Below are 20,000 nucleotides of genomic sequence, written 5' to 3' on the forward strand. Positions count from 1 at the left end.
CAATAGAAAGATTTAAATAAATAAACTTATTAGTTTAATTAGTTATCAATGCACTACAACACACCTGCACACAGACAAACTGTGGATTATCCTTCCTCTTTAGAGCAGAGGTGTTCTGATCACAGCAGTGAAGCGGTCTGAGTGTTAAATTAAAGACCATTCAAAGTGACAGCTGATCTCCATGCTGTATGTAGATATCTTCACATCGTTTTCTCTCTGCTTCAGTGAAGCTGACAGCCCCACAGCTCCTCCATAACTGAATGATTATTTCTTTAATCATCACACAACATGATGAACAGATCAGAGAAAATCAAAAGGCAAAGATCAATCAGCTTCAGCACGACGACACAGACGAGTTCCCTTCTTTAAAAAGGTTGAATCCTGTGATTGCGGCCTGGTGGTGGGTCTGTGGTCCTGTGACGTACGCACACTGCACATAAAGCTTCAGTCACCTTCACAACAAACTGTGATTAACATTGTGTCTGATGTCAGAGCCCGTCGTTAGAACTGATTAGTTCCTGTTTGAGGGATTTAAGAGAATCTGTGATTTAGTCAGGAGGTTCAGAGGTCAACAGAACAAGTACTACAAAAACACAACCAGCTGCACGTGTTTAACTAGAAATCATAATGACTTCTTGAATTAATTCTTTGGTGTTGCTGCCTCGGATTCAGATTCAAACTCTATTAATCCTGAAGAGAGTAATTCCTTTAAGGTTTGTCAACACAACTTCAACACACAGACGAATCAGATAACGTCCGGAGCAACAGATCAGCACACACGGGTCCATACGAGGAACAACGAGAGGCAGGAAGGAAAATAAATAAAACAGATAAAATAACACATTTTGTTACAGTTCATATAGTGAATAAATAATATAAATGAATGAATTTAAAGTTTAAATGTAACAGTCATTTAATATGAGTACTGCTGGTGTTTAGTAGCCTGACAGAAGGAATGAAAGCTGCTTCATGAACTTCATCCCTGACCCAATGTAGACGAGACCCAGAGGAGCCGAGTCTGTTCAACAGAGTCTGTGATGTCGGACCGAACCCCAGTGTGAACACAGCAGGTCACTGAGTGTGGGTGGGCGCTGATGATGTTTCTATCATCCAGGTGCTGCACACAAACATCCCAGGGTGAAGAAGAAGATTCATTTACACAAAGAAGAAGAAGAAGAAGAAGAAGAAGAAGAAGAAGAAGAAGAAGAAGAAGAAGTCTAAAAATGTCCGAAAATTCAAGGAACAGAAAAGAGACTCAGATGAAAGAAACTGTGATTTCAGCAGCATCATGTCCTTCAGACAGTCAGTCAAACAGTCAGTCAGTCATCAGTCAGACAGACAGTCAGTCAGACAGTCAGTCAGTCAGTCATCAGTCAGTCGGACATCATTCAGTCAGTCAGACATCAGTCAGTCAGTGCGTCACACAGACAGTCAGTTACTCAGACAGTCACACAGTCAGTCAGTCAGTCAGTCATCAGTCAGTCGGACATCAGTCAGTCAGTCAGACATCAGTCAGTCAGTCAGTGCGTCACACAGACAGTCAGTCACTCAGACAGTCAGTCAGTCAGTCATCAGTCAGTCATCAGTCAGTCACACAGTCAGTCAGACAGACAGTCACACAGTCAGTCAGACAGACAGTCACACAGTCAGTCAGTCATCAGTCAGTCAGTCAGTCATCAGTCAGTCAGACAGACAGTCACACAGTCAGTCACACAGTCAGTCAGACAGACAGTCACACAGTCAGTCAGACAGACAGTCAGACAGTCAGTCAGTCAGTCAGTCAGTCAGACAGACAGTCACACAGTCAGTCAGACAGTCAGTCAGTCAGTCAGTCAGTCAGTCAGACAGACAGTCACACAGTCAGTCAGACAGTCAGTCAGTCAGACAGACAGTCACACAGTCAGTCACACAGTCAGTCAGACAGACAGTCACACAGTCAGTCAGACAGTCAGTCAGTCAGTCAGACAGTCACACAGTCAGTCAGACAGACAGTCACACAGACAGTCAGACAGTCAGTCAGTCAGTCTGTTGTTTGATGATCTGTTGTTTGGTCAGAAACGGTGTGTAGGTATTTTTCTGTGGAAGTCTCTGGGTGAATCCACATCCCGCTGCAGCTGAGGTCATGTGTTCCCGCCGCCATGTGGCGTGCCAGCAGCTCACCGCGGCCTGAGGCTCTTTTCAGTCCAAAGCTCAGAGTATTTAGCGGGAAACCCCCCGGCTGCTGACTCCAAACATCAGGCGGTGCCAGCGCCGTCCCGCCCTGCACCAAGTGTCTAATCCTCCCGCCTTCCTCTTCCTCCACATCTCTGTCTGGAACAGACACGGTCGGCACATTCCTGTCAGCGAGCCGCTCCTGATCACGTGACCGAGCGGAGGCGACCAGAGACCGGCGGCAGTGTCAACAATCGACCCAACAATCAGATCAATACAATCACCTCAGTGAGAGTTAGTGGGATGACACAATACAGACCGCACCAGTCTCTGCACAGACTGACAGCAGCAGGAAACATCTGGAGGTTTAAGCTTCTCTCAGTTCAACATCTGGTCCTCCACTGAGGAGGATCGCTCTGCCAAACCGTCTCCAAACAGGAAGGACCGATGTCCTTTCTTACCGCGGAGTATCAGACAGATATATATCAAAATATTACAAATAATAAAGTCGTAATATTTCAAGAAAAAAAGACGTAATTTAACAAGAATTTAAAATGTAAAGTTGCGAGAGAAAAAACAGCTGCTGTCTGTCCTGATGATGATGATGATGATGATGATGATGATGAAGTTTCTCCTTATTAGTGAAACCTCTGCTAAAGTAGAACTTCACAGGAAGCTCCATGTTCCTCATTTTAAAGCTTCTGATATTTCCCTCTAAAACAAACAGAACTTAAAATTACAACTTGATTCTCTTTATATTTCGACTTTATTCTAAAATGTCAGATTAGTCTTTCCTCAAGCGTCTCTCATACGCCGCCGTACTTTCTCTTCATGTGACGACAGCGTTAAATGAAGAACACCCACGGTATGATATTCACTACCGGCCTGTTTGAACAGCATCCCTCTGTTCTGTGCATCAGTGAACCTCATCACCACCTTTCCCTTCAGTCCTCACCTACAGTTACAAACAGGAAGTTCATAGAATAACCTGATGAAGGAGATCATCATCGTCGCAGACACCGTGTGTCTTCTGCTGCGTTTATGAACAAGTCGGATTCACACAAAAAAAAACCCTGTAGAGCTTGAAGTTCTTCAGTCAGACGTCAGCAGACACGAACAGTCAGTCGTGTTTATATCAATAAAGCAGCTGCCAACAACGTGTCATCAGGACAGAACTGAACTGCTGTCACACACAAAGAAACGTCTCAACAAATGTCTGTACAACATGGTTTTTTTTTTTTACATGTCACCACTTGTGGATTTCTCACAAAATAAAAGTGGTTCCACAGTTACATTTTATTGTGGAGTGACGTCCAACAACAAACGGTGACGTGACAGAGCCTCTGGTGGTCGTACTAATTATAACAGGAGCAAAGGAGGAAGTCAGGTGACGTTAACGAGCCTCAAAGTCTGATTAAGCACCAGGTTCATCGCTGAAGCGAAACCTCATCAAACACACAACATGCTCACTGATGCAGCACCATAAACACAAGAGTAAAACTAGAGAGAGTTGATCAATAATCATGTTTGACTGTCAGAAAGACTGAGCAGAGATGCCTTCACTGACCTCAGGACATCTTACAGTCATCTTCTGTGACTGTGTCAACTGACTTCAGGTGCGTCCTTCTTCTGCTGAAGGCTCCAACAGGTGGATCCTTCACGGTCCAACATATCCCATGATTCATTGCTCTCCGGTGATGAAAATAACATGTCAGTAAACCACAGTGACAGATGAGGATCACACTGTTAAATGTCAGTACGGTTTTTCAGCTCAACAACGGTACAACTGCTAAAACCAAGAGACTGAAAACTAAAGTCATGTGTTGTCAGGGTTGCTAGGCAACAGGAGCAGCGCTTTGCAAGGGTAAGGGCGGGAACAGCTGAGCTCACGTGTCTCTAGTCTTGTGTTAAACATATCGAGGACTTCTGCAGCCAATCCCAGCTGACACTGGGCGAGGGCAGAGCACACCTGGACAGGTTACCTGTCCATCCCAGGACCGACATACAGAGACTCATTCCATTCACACTACAGACGCTTCAGAACCAGAACCTTCTTCCTGTGAGGCCACACTTCTCACTACTGCAGACCACTACAGACCTCTACAGTCCTCTGCAGTCCTCTGCAGTCCCCCACAGACCCCTACAGACCACTACAGTCCTCTACAGTCCCCTACAGACCCCTACAGACCACTACAGTCGACTACAGACCCCTACAGTCCCCTACAGTCCACTACAGTCCACTACAGACCCCTACAGTCCACTACACACCACTACAGTCCACTACAGACCCCTACAGACCACTACAGTCCACTACAGACCCCTACAGACCACTACAGTCCACTACAGTCCACTACAGACCCCTACAGTCCACTACACACCACTACAGTCCACTACAGACCACCACAGACCACTACAGTCCACTACAGACCACCACAGTCCACTACAGACCCCTACAGACCACTACAGACCACTACAGTCCTCTACAGTCCACTACAGACCACTACAGTCCACCACAGACCCCTACAGACCACTACAGTCCACTACAGACCCCTACAGTCCCCTACAGTCCACTACAGACCACTACAGTCCACTACAGACCACCACAGACCACTACAGTCCACTACAGACCACCACAGTCCACTACAGACCACTATAGTCCTCTGCAGTCCCCCACAGACAACTATAGTCCACTACAGACCCCTACAGACCACTATAGTCCACTACAGACCACTACAGACCCCTACAGCCCACTACAGTCCACTACAGTCCACTACAGACCCCTACAGTCCACTACAGACCACTACAGTCCACTACAGACCACCACAGACCACTACAGTCCACTACAGACCACCACAGTCCACTACAGACCACTATAGTCCTCTGCAGTCCCCCACAGACCACTATAGTCCACTACAGACCCCTACAGACCACTATAGTCCTCTGCAGTCCCCCACAGACCACTATAGTCCACTACAGACCCCTACAGACCACTATAGTCCTCTGCAGTCCCCCACAGACAACTATAGTCCACTACAGACCCCTACAGACCACTATAGTCCACTACAGACCACTACAGACCCCTACAGCCCACTACAGACCACTACAGTCCACTACAGTCCACTACAGACCACTACAGTCCACTGCAGTCCACTACAGACCACCACAGTCCACTACAGACCACTATAGTCCTCTGCAGTCCCCCACAGACCACTATAGTCCTCTGCAGTCCCCCACAGACCACTATAGTCCACCACAGTCCACTACAGACCCCTACAGACCACTATAGTCCACTACAGACCCCTACAGACCACTATAGTCCACTACAGACCACTACAGACCACTACAGACCCCTACAGTCCACTACAGTCCACTACAGTCCACTACAGACCACCACAGTCCACTACAGACCACTATAGTCCTCTGCAGTCCCCCACAGACAACTATAGTCCACTACAGACCCCTACAGACCACTATAGTCCACTACAGACCACTACAGACCCCTACAGCCCACTATAGTCCACTACAGACCACTACAGTCCACTACAGTCCACTACAGACCACTATAGACCCCTACAGCCCACTATAGTCCACTACAGACCCCTACAGACCACTATAGTCCACTACAGCCCTTCATGGATCAGGGATCTCCCTCTGCAGTGAGCCTGAGGGCAGAGTCATGATTATTTCACTCAAACTGTAGATAATTCTTCTTCTATAATTCTTATTTTTGTGAGTTTTAAAAATTCTCACCCTAAACAGTCAGATGTGTTTCCTGTCTCCAGATGCTGACCCTCAATAATTCATAAGACATGAAACCCTGGACCAGGTCCCTGAGCCTCTGACAGTCTGAGTCTCCTCGTGTGCAGAGTCTGCTTCATCAGAGAGGACGTTACATGAGTCTGATCTGCAGGGACACGGACTGAACCTTTCATCATCCTCTCATCTTTGATTCATGTCGGCCTCATAAAGAGCTCGCTCAGCGTTTCTACAGGCTGCAGACTCATACGTATATTCTGACAGCACCCTGCAGTCAGAGAGACGGGGCATGGCTGTTGTTTCCTAAGGTACATGTGTACCTGTAAGGACCCTGTGAGGTGCACAGGTGCTCAGGGTGATAACATCAGTGGTGACATCACGGGGCTCATGCTGATGAAGGTTGGTTTGTTTTATCAGCTTCATTAACATCACAGCCGGGTGTGTTTTACATTGTTCTAATTCTTTTAATAATGTTGTAGGGTCATTATTCTAATGCAATGTGTGAGTTATAAATTTGCATTTTGTAAATGTACTTTTACTGAACTTTGTTCCTGTTCTGTGTCTGAAACCAAGAAGATGCTTCAGCTTCATGTTGTCTGTTGTGCTGGAACAGATCAGTTCTATCAGAACAAAACGCTGAAACACTGAAAATGGACCAGTTTATATAGACAATGTTGATTTTGTTAAAGATGGAAACTAACTGTCAGTTTTTTAAATACATTTTGGAACAAAATGACACATTTCTCCACGTGCACCTCATAATGAACCAACACTGGAGGCGTCTCGGTGCGTCACCTGGTAGATCGTATCGTCTTTGGTGTAGTCCTAACTGCAGCAGCTGTGGGTTCAAGTCCGGCCCGCGGGCCTTTGCTGCATGTTATTCCCTCTCTCTCTCCCTGACTTTCCTGTCTCTCTCTCACTGCACCTTTCAAAATAAAGGCAGAAATGCCAAACTAAAATAATAAGGTGCCAATTCTGTGCCTTTCCCGTGGGTATATTTTTGTACCAGGCACATAAAGGTACGTTTTAGTCACTAGGGAACAGAAATGTTCTTCTAGATGTCCAGACAAGAAGCTAGAACCCTGAACCCTGCTGGGGTACAGCTGCAGCCACAAAGCCTTTCTACTTTTGTAGCTCCATTCCTGTACTTTCATTTCTTCGTGTGTGCTAGCAGTAAAGCTCTGTAAATAAATCATAAAGTTATTTAGTAGCTGAAGTTTTAAAATTTAACTTCAGATAACACTGTAACAGATAACACACTGTGCTCCAAACGTATATTAATCCGCCCCTAAAATAGTCCCCAACAGCACAGTGTCGTCCTCTTTGAGTGATGCTGTTGGAAGCTGCAGTGATCAGCTGTTTGAATCTTTGTTTGAAATGAACCTGTCTCTGTTTTTAAGGTCCTCAGCAGGACCCAGCTGGTTTGGGCTCAGAGCCACAGACAGAGCAGCTCACTGGTTCTGGGTCTTTGTTGACAGTAAGAAAAACATGAGATAACATCAGTACGGAGGCAGAAAGGTCACACTCACAAATACTGTTCTATCCCGTTATCTGGAGATAACAGGAAGCTCTCAGCTTCAGCTCATCAGCCTTCAAACACCTGAAGCTGCTTCTCTACAGCTCCACCCACAGAGCAGCTGGGCTCAGCTGACACGAGTTCACAGGTAGAGGACGACGACGAGCTCAGACATCGTTTATGTTCACTCTCGGTTAAATATATTGTTAAAGAACAATCAGAGAAAGTTAATCCACAGTGAAGCAAAGACAAGATGAGACAGACGTACCGTCATCATGTAGATGATCCACACAGAAATCATGTCCAGAAAACTCCAGACCAAACCAGCTTATACGGATACTGTACACGTCCATATGGTGGAGGGAAACCAAACTTTAATGGCTTTTGATCTCACACACACACACACACACACACACACACACACACACACACACACACACACACACACACACACGAGTATTGACAGAACTGTCACTAAGATGATCCTGAGAGCGGAGATGAGGTTCCCTGAGGCTGTTTCCTAATGACACACACGCACACACACACACACACACACACACAAGCACACACACACACACACACATTTCCTCTGTTACACATGACCATTACAAACATGCTCCTGCTTTAGTTTAAAACAGTTTATTTGATTTAACTGAAACAAAAATCCCATTAATTAAATGAATATAAAAGCAGCACGGAGAGAGGAAGTCCATGTTCCTTCATCCATACGGTGGCTGACGAGGTCAAACAGCTGCAACGACCAGAAACACTCCATCAGGAGGAACTCCTGCACGCTGCGTATAAGCTAATGCTAACGCTAGCTAGGTCATCTGTTGCTCTTCTATAATATTCTAAAAACTTTGACCGAATGTAAAAAAGAAGACAGTTCAATCATTTACTGAATCTGCAGCTCGTTTCCCCGACTGGAAGTGTTCAGTAACACACCCTGACAGACTCAGACTCAGACTCAGACTCAGTCTAAAGTCAGACTCAGTGTGTCACAACAAACTGTGACTGAGCAGCTGACGTCCAATCAGACAACATCAGATCTATGTTCTTATAGATGTGAGCAGTGTGGACAACTCTTCAGTTGGACCAGGGGAGATGAAGCAGAGACCACAGGTCCGTCCAGACTGTCGTCACATCAGGCTTCAACGAATCTACTGCGTGAGAGTCAGACAGTAAGTGAAGAGACAGAACTTTCCTCTGTTTCTAATGAGAGAAGATCTGAGGTCCACTCACCCACTGTGCCACCAGAATCACTGTTCACACACCCACAAGTGTCATGGCTGCCGGGGGTTTGAACACACTGATGCTGTCTTTGTCTGTGTTATTACAGCAGGTGAGTCAGCGTGTGCACCTGAGGAGGAAGATTAAAATCATCATCTCCGCAGGTCTCTACAGCCTGTGATGCCCGTCCTCTCCTCAGTGAGGAGCAGAGACATTCATCAGGAGGTTCTCATCCTCCAAACTCAAGGTCTGACGTCTCCATGAGACAGAGTGGAAACATAATGAGCCTGAACACATGGAAACGCTTCATTCAGCTTCACTGGATGTGAAGGTTGTCTCTCCAGTGATGGGCCGAGACAACAGACTCTGACATCAGTCAGACAGAGGAGCAGGAGCTTATTCTTATTCACACACACACACACACACACACACACACACACACACACACACACACACACACACACACACACACACACACACACACACACACACACACACACACAGCAGATTCATTCATGTCAAGGCCATCATGTGTTACAGCTCCTGACATTGAGGATGAAGAAGAGTCAACCATTGTGTGTGTGTGTGTGTGTGTGTGTGTGTGTGTGTGTGTGTGTGTGCGTGTGTGTGCGTGTGTGTGTAAATGGTTGTGAAAGCCTTGAAAACACGGCTCCATCACTCTGCTCTAAGAATTCACATGCAACCGATGCAGCAGTCTGTCAGAGAGCTGCAGGCTGCAAATATAAAACCATCTACAGAGATAAAGAAAAGCTCTGAGCCACTGAACATGAAGCTTTCATTAAATATCAGAGGTGAAGCTCGTCCATCAGAGCTGCTCCGTTCATCTGAAGAAAATCTACATCTCAATGTGAAGGTCAAATATCCAAATCACAGCAGCTGCAGTTTTTCATATGGAAGTAAAATGCGTCTCATTGTTGTTCATTGTTAGCATTAGCATTGTTAGCACCAGACGTAGAGGGACATGATCCAACAACAAGCACATCATCATCATCATCATCATCATCATCAACAAATGTTTCTCAGCAAAAATGAAAAAAACGATCATTCAACTGAAAACACAATATCTTTTTTTTTTGGTACCACGTCTCTTATCAAGGATTTATAAATGGTTTATAATCAGGTTATTGACGAATAGGTTAACTGGTAGAAGGAGCCTCAGAGTGTAAAACACATCATCATTTATTAATGAGTTACTACTTTATACATGGTAGTAAGTCATTCGTCAGGTTAACGAGTAGGAATCATTAACTTGTTTATTTATGATTTATTAAGTGTTAACAAACAAATTAATAAACTAATTATAAATCCTTTATAAGGGTGGTCTGAGCTCTTCTGTCGATCTAGATTCTGAGCTGCATTGTTCACAAACTGTTAAAACACATCAGTGAGTCACTGACATGTTCCTTCATCACCATGAACACACACACACACACACACACACACACACACACACAGCCTGCTGCCAGAAAACCCATCAGAGCACCAAATGTTTATTAATCTGAGAGAGAAAGAGATTTGTTGAACATAAAAATATGATTGATAATAAATATATATAAAATAATTAAATATAATAAAAAAAAATACTGATTGATCGATCGATTGATTCACGTGTCCTGTCTGTGTGGGCTTACAGAAATAGGATGAACATGTAACAGATGATGATGATTCAATGAAGGTGAAATCAGTCATTAAAAATCCCAATCAGGACTTTATCAATACAACGATCAGGAGCCTTTAAGTAGTTTCACTTTGTTCACAGTGAACGACTGAGTCAGTTCACACGCAGAGATAAAGATTAACCCACTGTCGGACGTGATGGTCACAGACTGGTTTGTGTGATGCTTTGGTGCAGAAGAGTCAATACTGATATATCAATAATCAATATATATGAATATATAGAGATATAAATATATCTCCAAATTAAACATATATTTCTATCATGAAGAACTTACTCAGTAAATCATTTGTCCACAAGGACGGTCCATTCACATCCTCTAGGGCGCCACACACACACACACACACACACACACACACACACATACACACACACACACACACACACACACACACACACACACACACACACACACACACACACACACACACACACACACACACACACACACACACACACACACACAGCTGCAGCTAGTCGATACACAGCATATTATCAGCCCAATAACTGAGCTGTGCTGGAGGCTGGCACCCTCCCCCCGTCCTCATCAATACAAACACATGACGTGACTTCATGAAGCAGATCTATAGGAAATCTTTGCAAACTTTTAGATGTGTGTGTGTGTGTGTGTGTGTGTGTGTGTTGTGTGTGTGTGTGTGTGTGTGTGTGTGTGTGTGTGTGTAAATGGTTGTGAAAGCCTTGAAAACACGGCTCCATCACTCTGCTCTAAGAATTCACATGCAACCGATGCAGCAGTCTGTCAGAGAGCTGCAGGCTGCAAATATAAAACCATCTACAGAGATAAAGAAAAGCTCTGAGCCACTGAACATGAAGCTTTCATTAAATATCAGAGGTGAAGCTCGTCCATCAGAGCTGCTCCGGTCATCTGAAGAAAATCTACATCTCAATGTGAAGGTCAAATATCCAAATCACAGCAGCTGCAGTTTTTCATATGGAAGTAAAATACGTCTCATTGTTGTTCATTGTTAGCATTAGCATTGTTAGCACCAGACGTAGAGGGACATGATCCAATAACAAGCACATCATCATCATCATCATCATCATCATCATCATCAACAAATGTTTCTCAGCAAAAATGAAAAAAACGATCATTCAACTGAAAACACAATATCTTTTTTTTTAGGTACCACGTCTCTTATCAAGGATTTATAAATGGTTTATAATCAGGTTATTGACGAATAGGTTAACTGGTAGAAGGAGCCTCAGAGTGTAAAACACATCATCATTTATTAATGAGTTACTACTTTATACATGGTAGTAAGTCATTCGTCAGGTTAACGAGTAGGAATCATTAACTTGTTTATTTATGATTTATTAAGTGTTAACAAACAAATTAATAAACTAATTATAAATCCTTTATAAGGGTGGTCTGAGCTCTTCTGTCGATCTAGATTCTGAGCTGCATTGTTCACAAACTGTTAAAACACATCAGTGAGTCACTGACATGTTCCTTCATCACCATGAACACACACACACACACACACACACACACACACAGCCTGCTGCCAGAAAACCCATCAGAGCACCAAATGTTTATTAATCTGAGAGAGAAAGAGATTTGTTGAACATAAAAATATGATTGATAATAAATATATATAAAATAATTAAATATAATAAAAAAAAAATACTGATTGATCGATCGATTGATTGACGTGTCCTGTCTGTGTGGGCTTACAGAAATAGGATGAACATGTAACAGATGATGATGATTCAATGAAGGTGAAATCAGTCATTAAAAATCCCAATCAGGACTTTATCAATACAACGATCAGGAGCCTTTAAGTAGTTTCACTTTGTTCACAGTGAACGACTGAGTCAGTTCACACGCAGAGATAAAGATTAACCCACTGTCGGACGTGATGGTCACAGACTGGTTTGTGTGATGCTTTGGTGCAGAAGAGTCAATACTGATATATCAATAATCAATATATATGAATATATAGAGATATAAATATATCTCCAAATTAAACATATATTTCTATCATGAAGAACTTACTCAGTAAATCATTTGTCCACAAGGACGGTCCATTCACATCCTCTAGGGCGCCACACACACACACACACACACACACACACACACACATACACACACACACACACACACACACACACACACACACACACACACACACACACACACACACACACACACACACACACACACACACACACACACACACACACAGCTGCAGCTAGTCGATACACAGCATATTATCAGCCCAATAACTGAGCTGTGCTGGAGGCTGGCACCCTCCCCCCGTCCTCATCAATACAAACACATGACGTGACTTCATGAAGCAGATCTATAGGAAATCTTTGCAAACTTTTAGATGTGTGTGTGTGTGTGTGTGTGTGTGTGTGTGTGTGTGTGTGTGTGTGTGTGTGTGTGTGTGTTAATGGACCTACCTGAGGCAGTGTGGCGGGCTAACGCAGAGAGCTCTGCTCTGTCTCTGACTGCAGCCTCACTCTGGCAGCTCTGCCTGGCTGCTGCTGCCTCTGATTGGTCGGCTGGTGAGAGGGGGGGTGCAGTGGGGACAGCCAATACTTGAGCTCTCTCTGATGAACACACACTCAGGCAAAAGAAGAGCTCATCCTGTGCTCACACACACAATCTATCCCTCAGTGGGACTGAGCTGAGCGGCTCGCTCACGTCTCTCCCCTTTAAAATCCTGAAGTTAAAGTTTCACCTTCATAAGGTTCTAATTTAAATCCTTCAGGTCCTGTACGCCTGTTTCCAGCTGCTTCACACATTCACACAGATGCTGTTTCTGCCTCAGGTATGAAAACACCTGCTGACTGTTTTTGGGTTTTTGAGGTGGGCGGAGCCACAGATTGTCACTTGTCTGGTGTACTCCTCCTCTGACTCCAAGCCGCAGGAAGACGTTGCTATGGCTAACTCACAGGCTACAAAGCTCCTGATTCCTGCGATACCTGAGACAGTGAACACAACCAGGGTGCAGGTGTGATGCAAGCATCAACCTCTGAGGCTGACACATGAAGCATCAACACTGAAGAACCAGCAGCTGCAGTTCCTCTAACGACCACTAGAGTCTGGCTCCAACAGTGAGTCAGTCCCCATAGACTCCCATGTTAAAATGTCCAACTTTACAGCAGAAATAAACATGTTCACAGCCTGGTACAAAAACTGTTTTGGTCTCTAGAGCTAATTTCTTCCTCCATGACACCTGTTTATATAACTCACCTGTTTATATAACTCACCTGCTTATGTTTTATTAAGGACTAAAGTTATGGAGGATTGAGGGCGTGGCCTCTTCGACTGACAGGTGGGTGAAACAAACCAACATGAACCGAAGTCTCAGCTCCACACACGCCCCTCCTCTTTGACCATATAAGGATTAGCTGGGAGTTAGGGGCGGAGTCAGACACTGCCAAGATGGCGACAGTGGAGCAGCTCACTCTGAGCTTCAGAAACCTGTGGGTGATGTCACAGAGGCGACGTCATGCTAGTACTGGACTGTATGGAAGCCTAGAGGGGTGGACAAAGTGAGTCTGACAACAGACCACTGCTCTCATCCATCTCCTCCTACAGGCCCGACCGTACTGAAGTGGTCTGTGCCTAGACCTCCACCATGAGGCCAGAACTCGTCCTCTCTTCCTCCCTGAGACCCTTCAGCAGTAAGAGGCCTGGCTGGATCCAGACTGACCTCATGTTAGGGCGGGAACCTGTGGTCAAAGAGTGTAGAGCCTCCTCTGCACCTGGCTCACCTCTCTAAGTCACCTGGCTGCTCTACACCAGTGATCATACAGGACTGTCATTTAAACTGGGGGCGGTGCCATTCTTTCATATCAGGTGTTTAATTTTGTTACATAAAGAACATTTGGGTTGAGCCCTCCAGAATAACTCAGATGTTTATTGATGCTTATAATTAAAAAAATATTAAGGGCATCATAGACAAACTATACAAGGCTTCACCTGAACAGAAACACAACAGCTGGGAAACAGACGCTAACACTGAAACATCAGAAGAAATGTGGCTTCTCCTCCCACCAGCTCTTTGTTTCAGACCTGGTTTTCTATCAGCCCCAGTCAGAACCCAAATGAAGTGGCTGTCAGCACTCCTGCTGGAGGGAGTGTGGATCGGTTCTGGTGGACCGGTGGATGGTCTCAGAGATTCTGGGACTGAATCCAGATTTTTTTCCAACTTGGAAATATCCCTAAAGGTGTCAGTAAAAGTGTCAGATATCTTGTGTTGGGTGAGAGGAACCATCACCCTCCTCATTAACATTATCCACTCACACAGTGGAGAACATGACTTCCACTCCTCACCTTCAAAAGGAGAAGGGGATCAATAAATGAGATTGCTATGATCACACAGACCTTTCACTTTCTCTGTCTGCACCTCTCTATAAGCACTACAGACTGTACCTTAATATAATAATAATACAATAAGAAATCAAAGTATATAAAACAATATGTTGACAGTGTTGCATCAGTCACGATGGCCTTTCGTCTTGTCCTCTCAGTGTTCTTGTTGTTTTCATCATAGTTTCCATTTGTCTACGTTTTGTTTATCGGGAAAAGAATAAACTGTTTATCATAAAAAAGAAAATGAAAAAGTCCAACAGATGAATGTTTGTGATGGTAATGTGCATTTTTAAAGCTGGACTTTTCCATATAAATGAAGGTCCATTATATTCAAGTGTTAAATGGACTGTCGACACGTTCACCCCTTCACTCACACATTCACACAGAGAAGCTTCATTCAAGCTCTTTGTCAAACGAGGTCACACACTTCTGATGAAGGTGTTCAGCTGCAGGTAAATCTCTGGTTTAGTAACCATAGTGATGGAGGCGGAGCAGCTACGGCAGCAGGAGGATGATGGAGCCTCTGCTGAAGTGTCCAGGAAAAGTTTGTGATGCTCCACATAAAAACTAAAGTGACTCATTATCCTGGATATGTCTGTGTTCTCGACAGTGTTTGTGTAATTACTCTCACTGCCAGAAGGGGGAGACAAAAGCTCCACACTGCAGGTTTAAAGTTCTAATGTGTAACTTCTCCACATTAAAACGTCATGTTGTTGAGTTGTGTTCTCACACTATCACAAATGTTTCCATCAATTCTCAAACAGAGACATCTGTGATTTTAATCTGTGATTTTAATCTGTGACTCACTGACTTTAAATCATTTGTTTGGAACAAACTGTTTATTGTTGGTGATTAATTAAACATGAATAAAGTGATGTTGAGGAAATATCATCATTTTAAGCTTAAATTTGGTTTTATTTTCTGACAGAAGTGTATGTCACGCGTGGTTAGTTCACAGACCATCGGAAGGTTGAAAATCTGACGAGTCTTTCTGTTTTTACAGCGTCTTTGTTTTTCAAGCCAACCTGTGGGATTTGGTTTCCAGAGATTATAAATGTGAATCTGCTCTGGTTTGAATCCCCTGGTCTGTTTGTTCTGTAGAGGACACCTCTGTGGATCATTCAGCTCCAGGTAAAAACCTCCTGAACCACTGACCCTGAAGGAATCCAGACCAGGAGAAGCTGAGAGCAACAACTCAGAAGTTACAGACAAGGCAAGGACAAAAACCAACATCCACAACGAAACACTGAAGGTAAATTAAACTGAGAGATTAAACTTTGATTTGTGTCTTTAAAGTCGCTCAGGGAGGAAGTGACGAACAGAATATGAATCATGAAACAACAGAATAAAAGATCTGTCCATTAACAGGTTGGGAGTGTTCCTGAGAGGGAGCGTGGTGAAGCCCGTCACTGATCACTGAGTTTCAGTAGCAGTAATAATGGACGGCCCTGGCTTCCTCACTTTTCAGGTTTTTGTCTTACATAAGAATTTGCTGTTATATAACTGTATCCTTTAAACATGATCTCCAAAGTGCCACCTTGTTTTTCCCTCCACCCTCCTCCATGTTTTTCATAACACCACAGAGAGGAAGAGAAAGAAACCAAGGACGTGTGTTTTACACCGACTCAGCTGTCAGTCCTCGTGTCGCTGCGGACGCTTTCACACACAGGAGCTCACACCTCTTCTTCTACATATTTATGACTCTGTTCATTAGGATTCAGAGACGTGTCCTTGTTGTGGTTATTCAGAAAGTTTGAAGTCAAAGTGACAGACTCTCACTCCTGGAGTTAGGTTGGCTTAAAGAAACGTAATATGTGACATAATGTCCCTACATTATGTCACATATATACATCCTCTGGAAATATGAAGATATAAGCTTATAACACAGATGAATTACCCATAGTTCAAACATTAAAAATATCTATATGATGAATTTTGTGTAGTGTAACAGGTTGCCACCATATTTGTTAACAATATGTATTTATTTTGTTAATTTTCTTTATATTTTATTTTTCATATATTTAATCTTATTAATTTCCTATTAATTTTAAACCTACGTTTCTCTTATACACACACACACATTAATGCCTATATATATATACATATATACATATATATATATATACACACACACACACACATTAATGCCTATATATATATACATATATACATATATATATATACACACACACACACACATTAATGCCTATATATATATATATATACATATACATACATACATATATATACACACACACACACACACATTAATGCCTATATATATATATACACACACACACACACAGGCTTTGGGATGATATACTGTACATTTAAGTACCATATTTCTAAAATAAAAGTATACATATATAAACATACATATTTATGAGTTAGACATGTACGTCAATATATGAAATTGTTCCAATTTCTAACAGGTAATTTTCACTTGTATACATATATATTTTTATATATATTTTATTTCATATGTACATATATTTAGTATATGGAAAATGAATATATGTACATATATCTCATTTGCATACTTGTGGTGATCACTCATGAAATAAACCTGAGTTTAGCAGCTGTGTCAGCACTTCCTCAGTGTCCTGATGTGAATGAACAGCGAGACTCTACAGACAGAAACAGCGCCACCATCAGTGGATGAGGAAATCTTTTTAATGACAGTCAGTAATCACTCTGTTACAAAAACACGCCTCTTTCTCTGAGGCAGGATTCATCTGAAAAAGGCACAAATTTAAAAATAATTTGATTCATGTTTCTAAGTTGTAACAAATTATTTTATTAATGGTTAAATAAATATCTTATTATTATGTGACAATTGAAAATGTCCTCCCTGAAAAGGCCCATTAGAGGGACCTCGACTAAACCAGGAAATAAGAACCAGACCAAAACTACAACAGCATGAGTCCACATACGTTTGGCCACATACTGTATCCCAGCAACAAAGTATTAATAATGACTATGATTGATTTGATTGTGAAAAATCCCTTTGGTTGATTTACATGAGCCTATAGTGTAATTATCTGGTTATCAGTGTTGCTGTCAGACATCACTATTTATTAACATTAACAGTTTGAGACTTGCTGACTCGTTAGGAAGTGAGTCAGTCATTAGTGATCCATGTTATATGTATGTGATATGTTAATAAGGCTTCCTTCCTTCTGTGGTAACCTACCTGTGTTCAGGTGTATTAATATTAGTCTATAAAGCATTAATAACAGCTGAATTAATTCACTATTGATGACTCTATTGGTAGACCTTATAAACATCGATAAAGTTAATGGTTTTAATCAGTGGAACATGAACTAAAGTAATCCTGCTGCGTTCAGGCTCTGACTGTGTCCATGTCACTGTGACTGTGTAATGACACTCTTTAGCCAGCAGGGGGCACTCCAGCTTTCTGAATCACTGACACAGAGTGTTTCAGCTGCTTCCCTCCATCAGGACGAAGCTACGTCGTGTTAACATGAGGACAAGTCGTCGTCATGTGGCGAGAACAGAGAGGTGACGGCAGGAGGCGTGTCCTATCTATGAGTCGTACACACAGTGAAGGACCAGGACGAATCTTTCCTGAGGACGGGGAGTCTTATCTCCCTGTGGAGCAGAGCTTCATCTTCTCCATACTGATGCTGCCTGTGTTTGCAGACCCCCCCCCCCCCCTCCGCCCTGCAGGTAGGGGCTGTGCTTTCCAGGCTTGTGGGTGAACGTGGGCTTGTGGAGCCCCAGGTCGTCGCAGTGTGAGCAGGCGTCTTCGGCCATGTTTCTGCCACCTGTGACTTTGGCTACTCCCACTCTGGGCTGGAAGACTCTGCTCCTGTATCCCTCAGGGTGGTATGAGAGGGAATCCTCCCCCACACTTTCCTCTTTAACACACTGGGCCTCCTTATCGTCATCGTCATCGTCATCATCATCATCATCACTGTTGGCGATGACGACCAGCTCGGCCTGGATGTCTTCCTCCTCCTCGTCCTCAGCTTTCTCGTAGCCCATGAAGATCATGGTGACGGGTTCTGACTGCAGCTCGCCCGGCAGGGTGTTGACCAGGTTCAGGGAGGCCACGCTCTCGGCACAGAAGGGCGACTGTCTGTCAGGACCCACGTCAGACTTGTGGCTCTGCAGTGAAGGATTGTGGGTATCTACAGCCCTGTAGACCGGCTGTGTGGGCGCTGGCATCCCCTCAGACCGGGCTGTAACTGAGACCAGAGCTGCTGGGTTTGGACTGCTCCTGTCCGTCCTGCTGTTGGACAGTCCTCGTGGAGATCTGTCTCCGACGTCAGACTGTGCAGTTCGATGCTTGTCCTCTTGTCCTGGACGGTGGACGGAGGGCGGCTTGGACTCTCCTCCAGACGGTGGGGCTCTTGGGGTGGAGTCTTGTTTTATGGGGGTTTTGCTCGGGGGTTTCTGCCCCCCCTCGTCTGGTCTGAGCTGGTTCTCCTCTGTGAGGCCCTGAGCTCCGTTTCTGGATGTGGTGGTGCCGTGGGGGGGGCTGGGTGTCGGAGTTACCCTCTGTGTTTTGCTTGGTGTTCTGGGTGTCGAGGGCCGGCTGCCGCCCGTGTAGGGGGCGGAGTAGACGGGCTGGTGGTACTGCACCTCGGTGGGAACGTCCTTATCTGTGGCCTGACGCAGCAGCTCCTCCACCTCTGTGGGCGTCATCTCCCCCACCGCCCCGTTGTGCGTCCCGCCTCCGTCTGGGTGCAGCGCATATACAGACTTACGCCCGTCATCGTACACCTTCAGACCCCGCCCCTGGATGGTTTCCGGGGTGATGGACGCTGCAGAGACCACCTGACTTCTGCCTGTTCTCTTATTGTGCTCCACACTGATCTCCATCGCAAACGTGGCTGGAACAGAGAGAAGAAGAAGCTCAACGAAGGTCGATGGACAGACACTGGAAAATCAACGTTTCAATATTATTTTAGTCACTGAACTGATAAAACGAGTCTGAATTCATCTGTTACACAAAGCAGTTTAGTTCTTGACTATCTAAAGCCAGAGCCATCAGCTCAACATGACATGACTCTGCTCTGTTAAAAGCTGAAAATCAGTCTCTGAAAACTTCTCCTCAGAATCCCAGAACGACAGGCTGGAAATGTTCTGTTCTCCTCACAGTCAAATCTAATTGCTTTATAATTTGCATCCAGATGAAATGTAAAATTACAGCTTTTAAAATGACGTGATGGAAGCGGGAGGCGTTTTCAGTCAGAGCCTGAAGAGACAAGACGGACGTGAGCTTCAACATGAAGCTGAGACATTCATCAAAAACCCTTCCTCAGCTGAAATTACAC

At 44.1% G+C, this 20,000-nt stretch overlaps 1 protein-coding gene across 3 annotated transcripts in view; it reads right to left on the reverse strand.

The window, feature by feature from the left end:
- The window catches only part of palmdb (palmdelphin b), a 56,639-nt gene that overhangs the window by 10,203 nt on the left and 26,436 nt on the right, over positions 1–20,000 (reverse strand). The window contains exon 1 of one of the 3 annotated variants that reach the window (XM_056364585.1): positions 12,777–12,909. The exons of 1 other annotated variant lie outside the window; for it this stretch is intronic. Coding sequence is in view for 1 of the 2 variants with exons in the window: in XM_056364586.1 (XP_056220561.1) it covers positions 18,325–19,556 (1,232 nt within the window). In the remaining variant the exon portion in view is untranslated. Of the gene's footprint in view, positions 1–12,776; positions 12,910–17,252; positions 19,557–20,000 lie in introns of those variants that run through there. One more of the 3 variants, XM_056364586.1, reaches the window with a different exon arrangement.

The sequence above is a fragment of the Seriola aureovittata genome, chromosome 20, assembly GCF_021018895.1.
Source record: "Seriola aureovittata isolate HTS-2021-v1 ecotype China chromosome 20, ASM2101889v1, whole genome shotgun sequence".
Lineage (NCBI taxonomy): Eukaryota > Metazoa > Chordata > Actinopteri > Carangiformes > Carangidae > Seriola > Seriola aureovittata.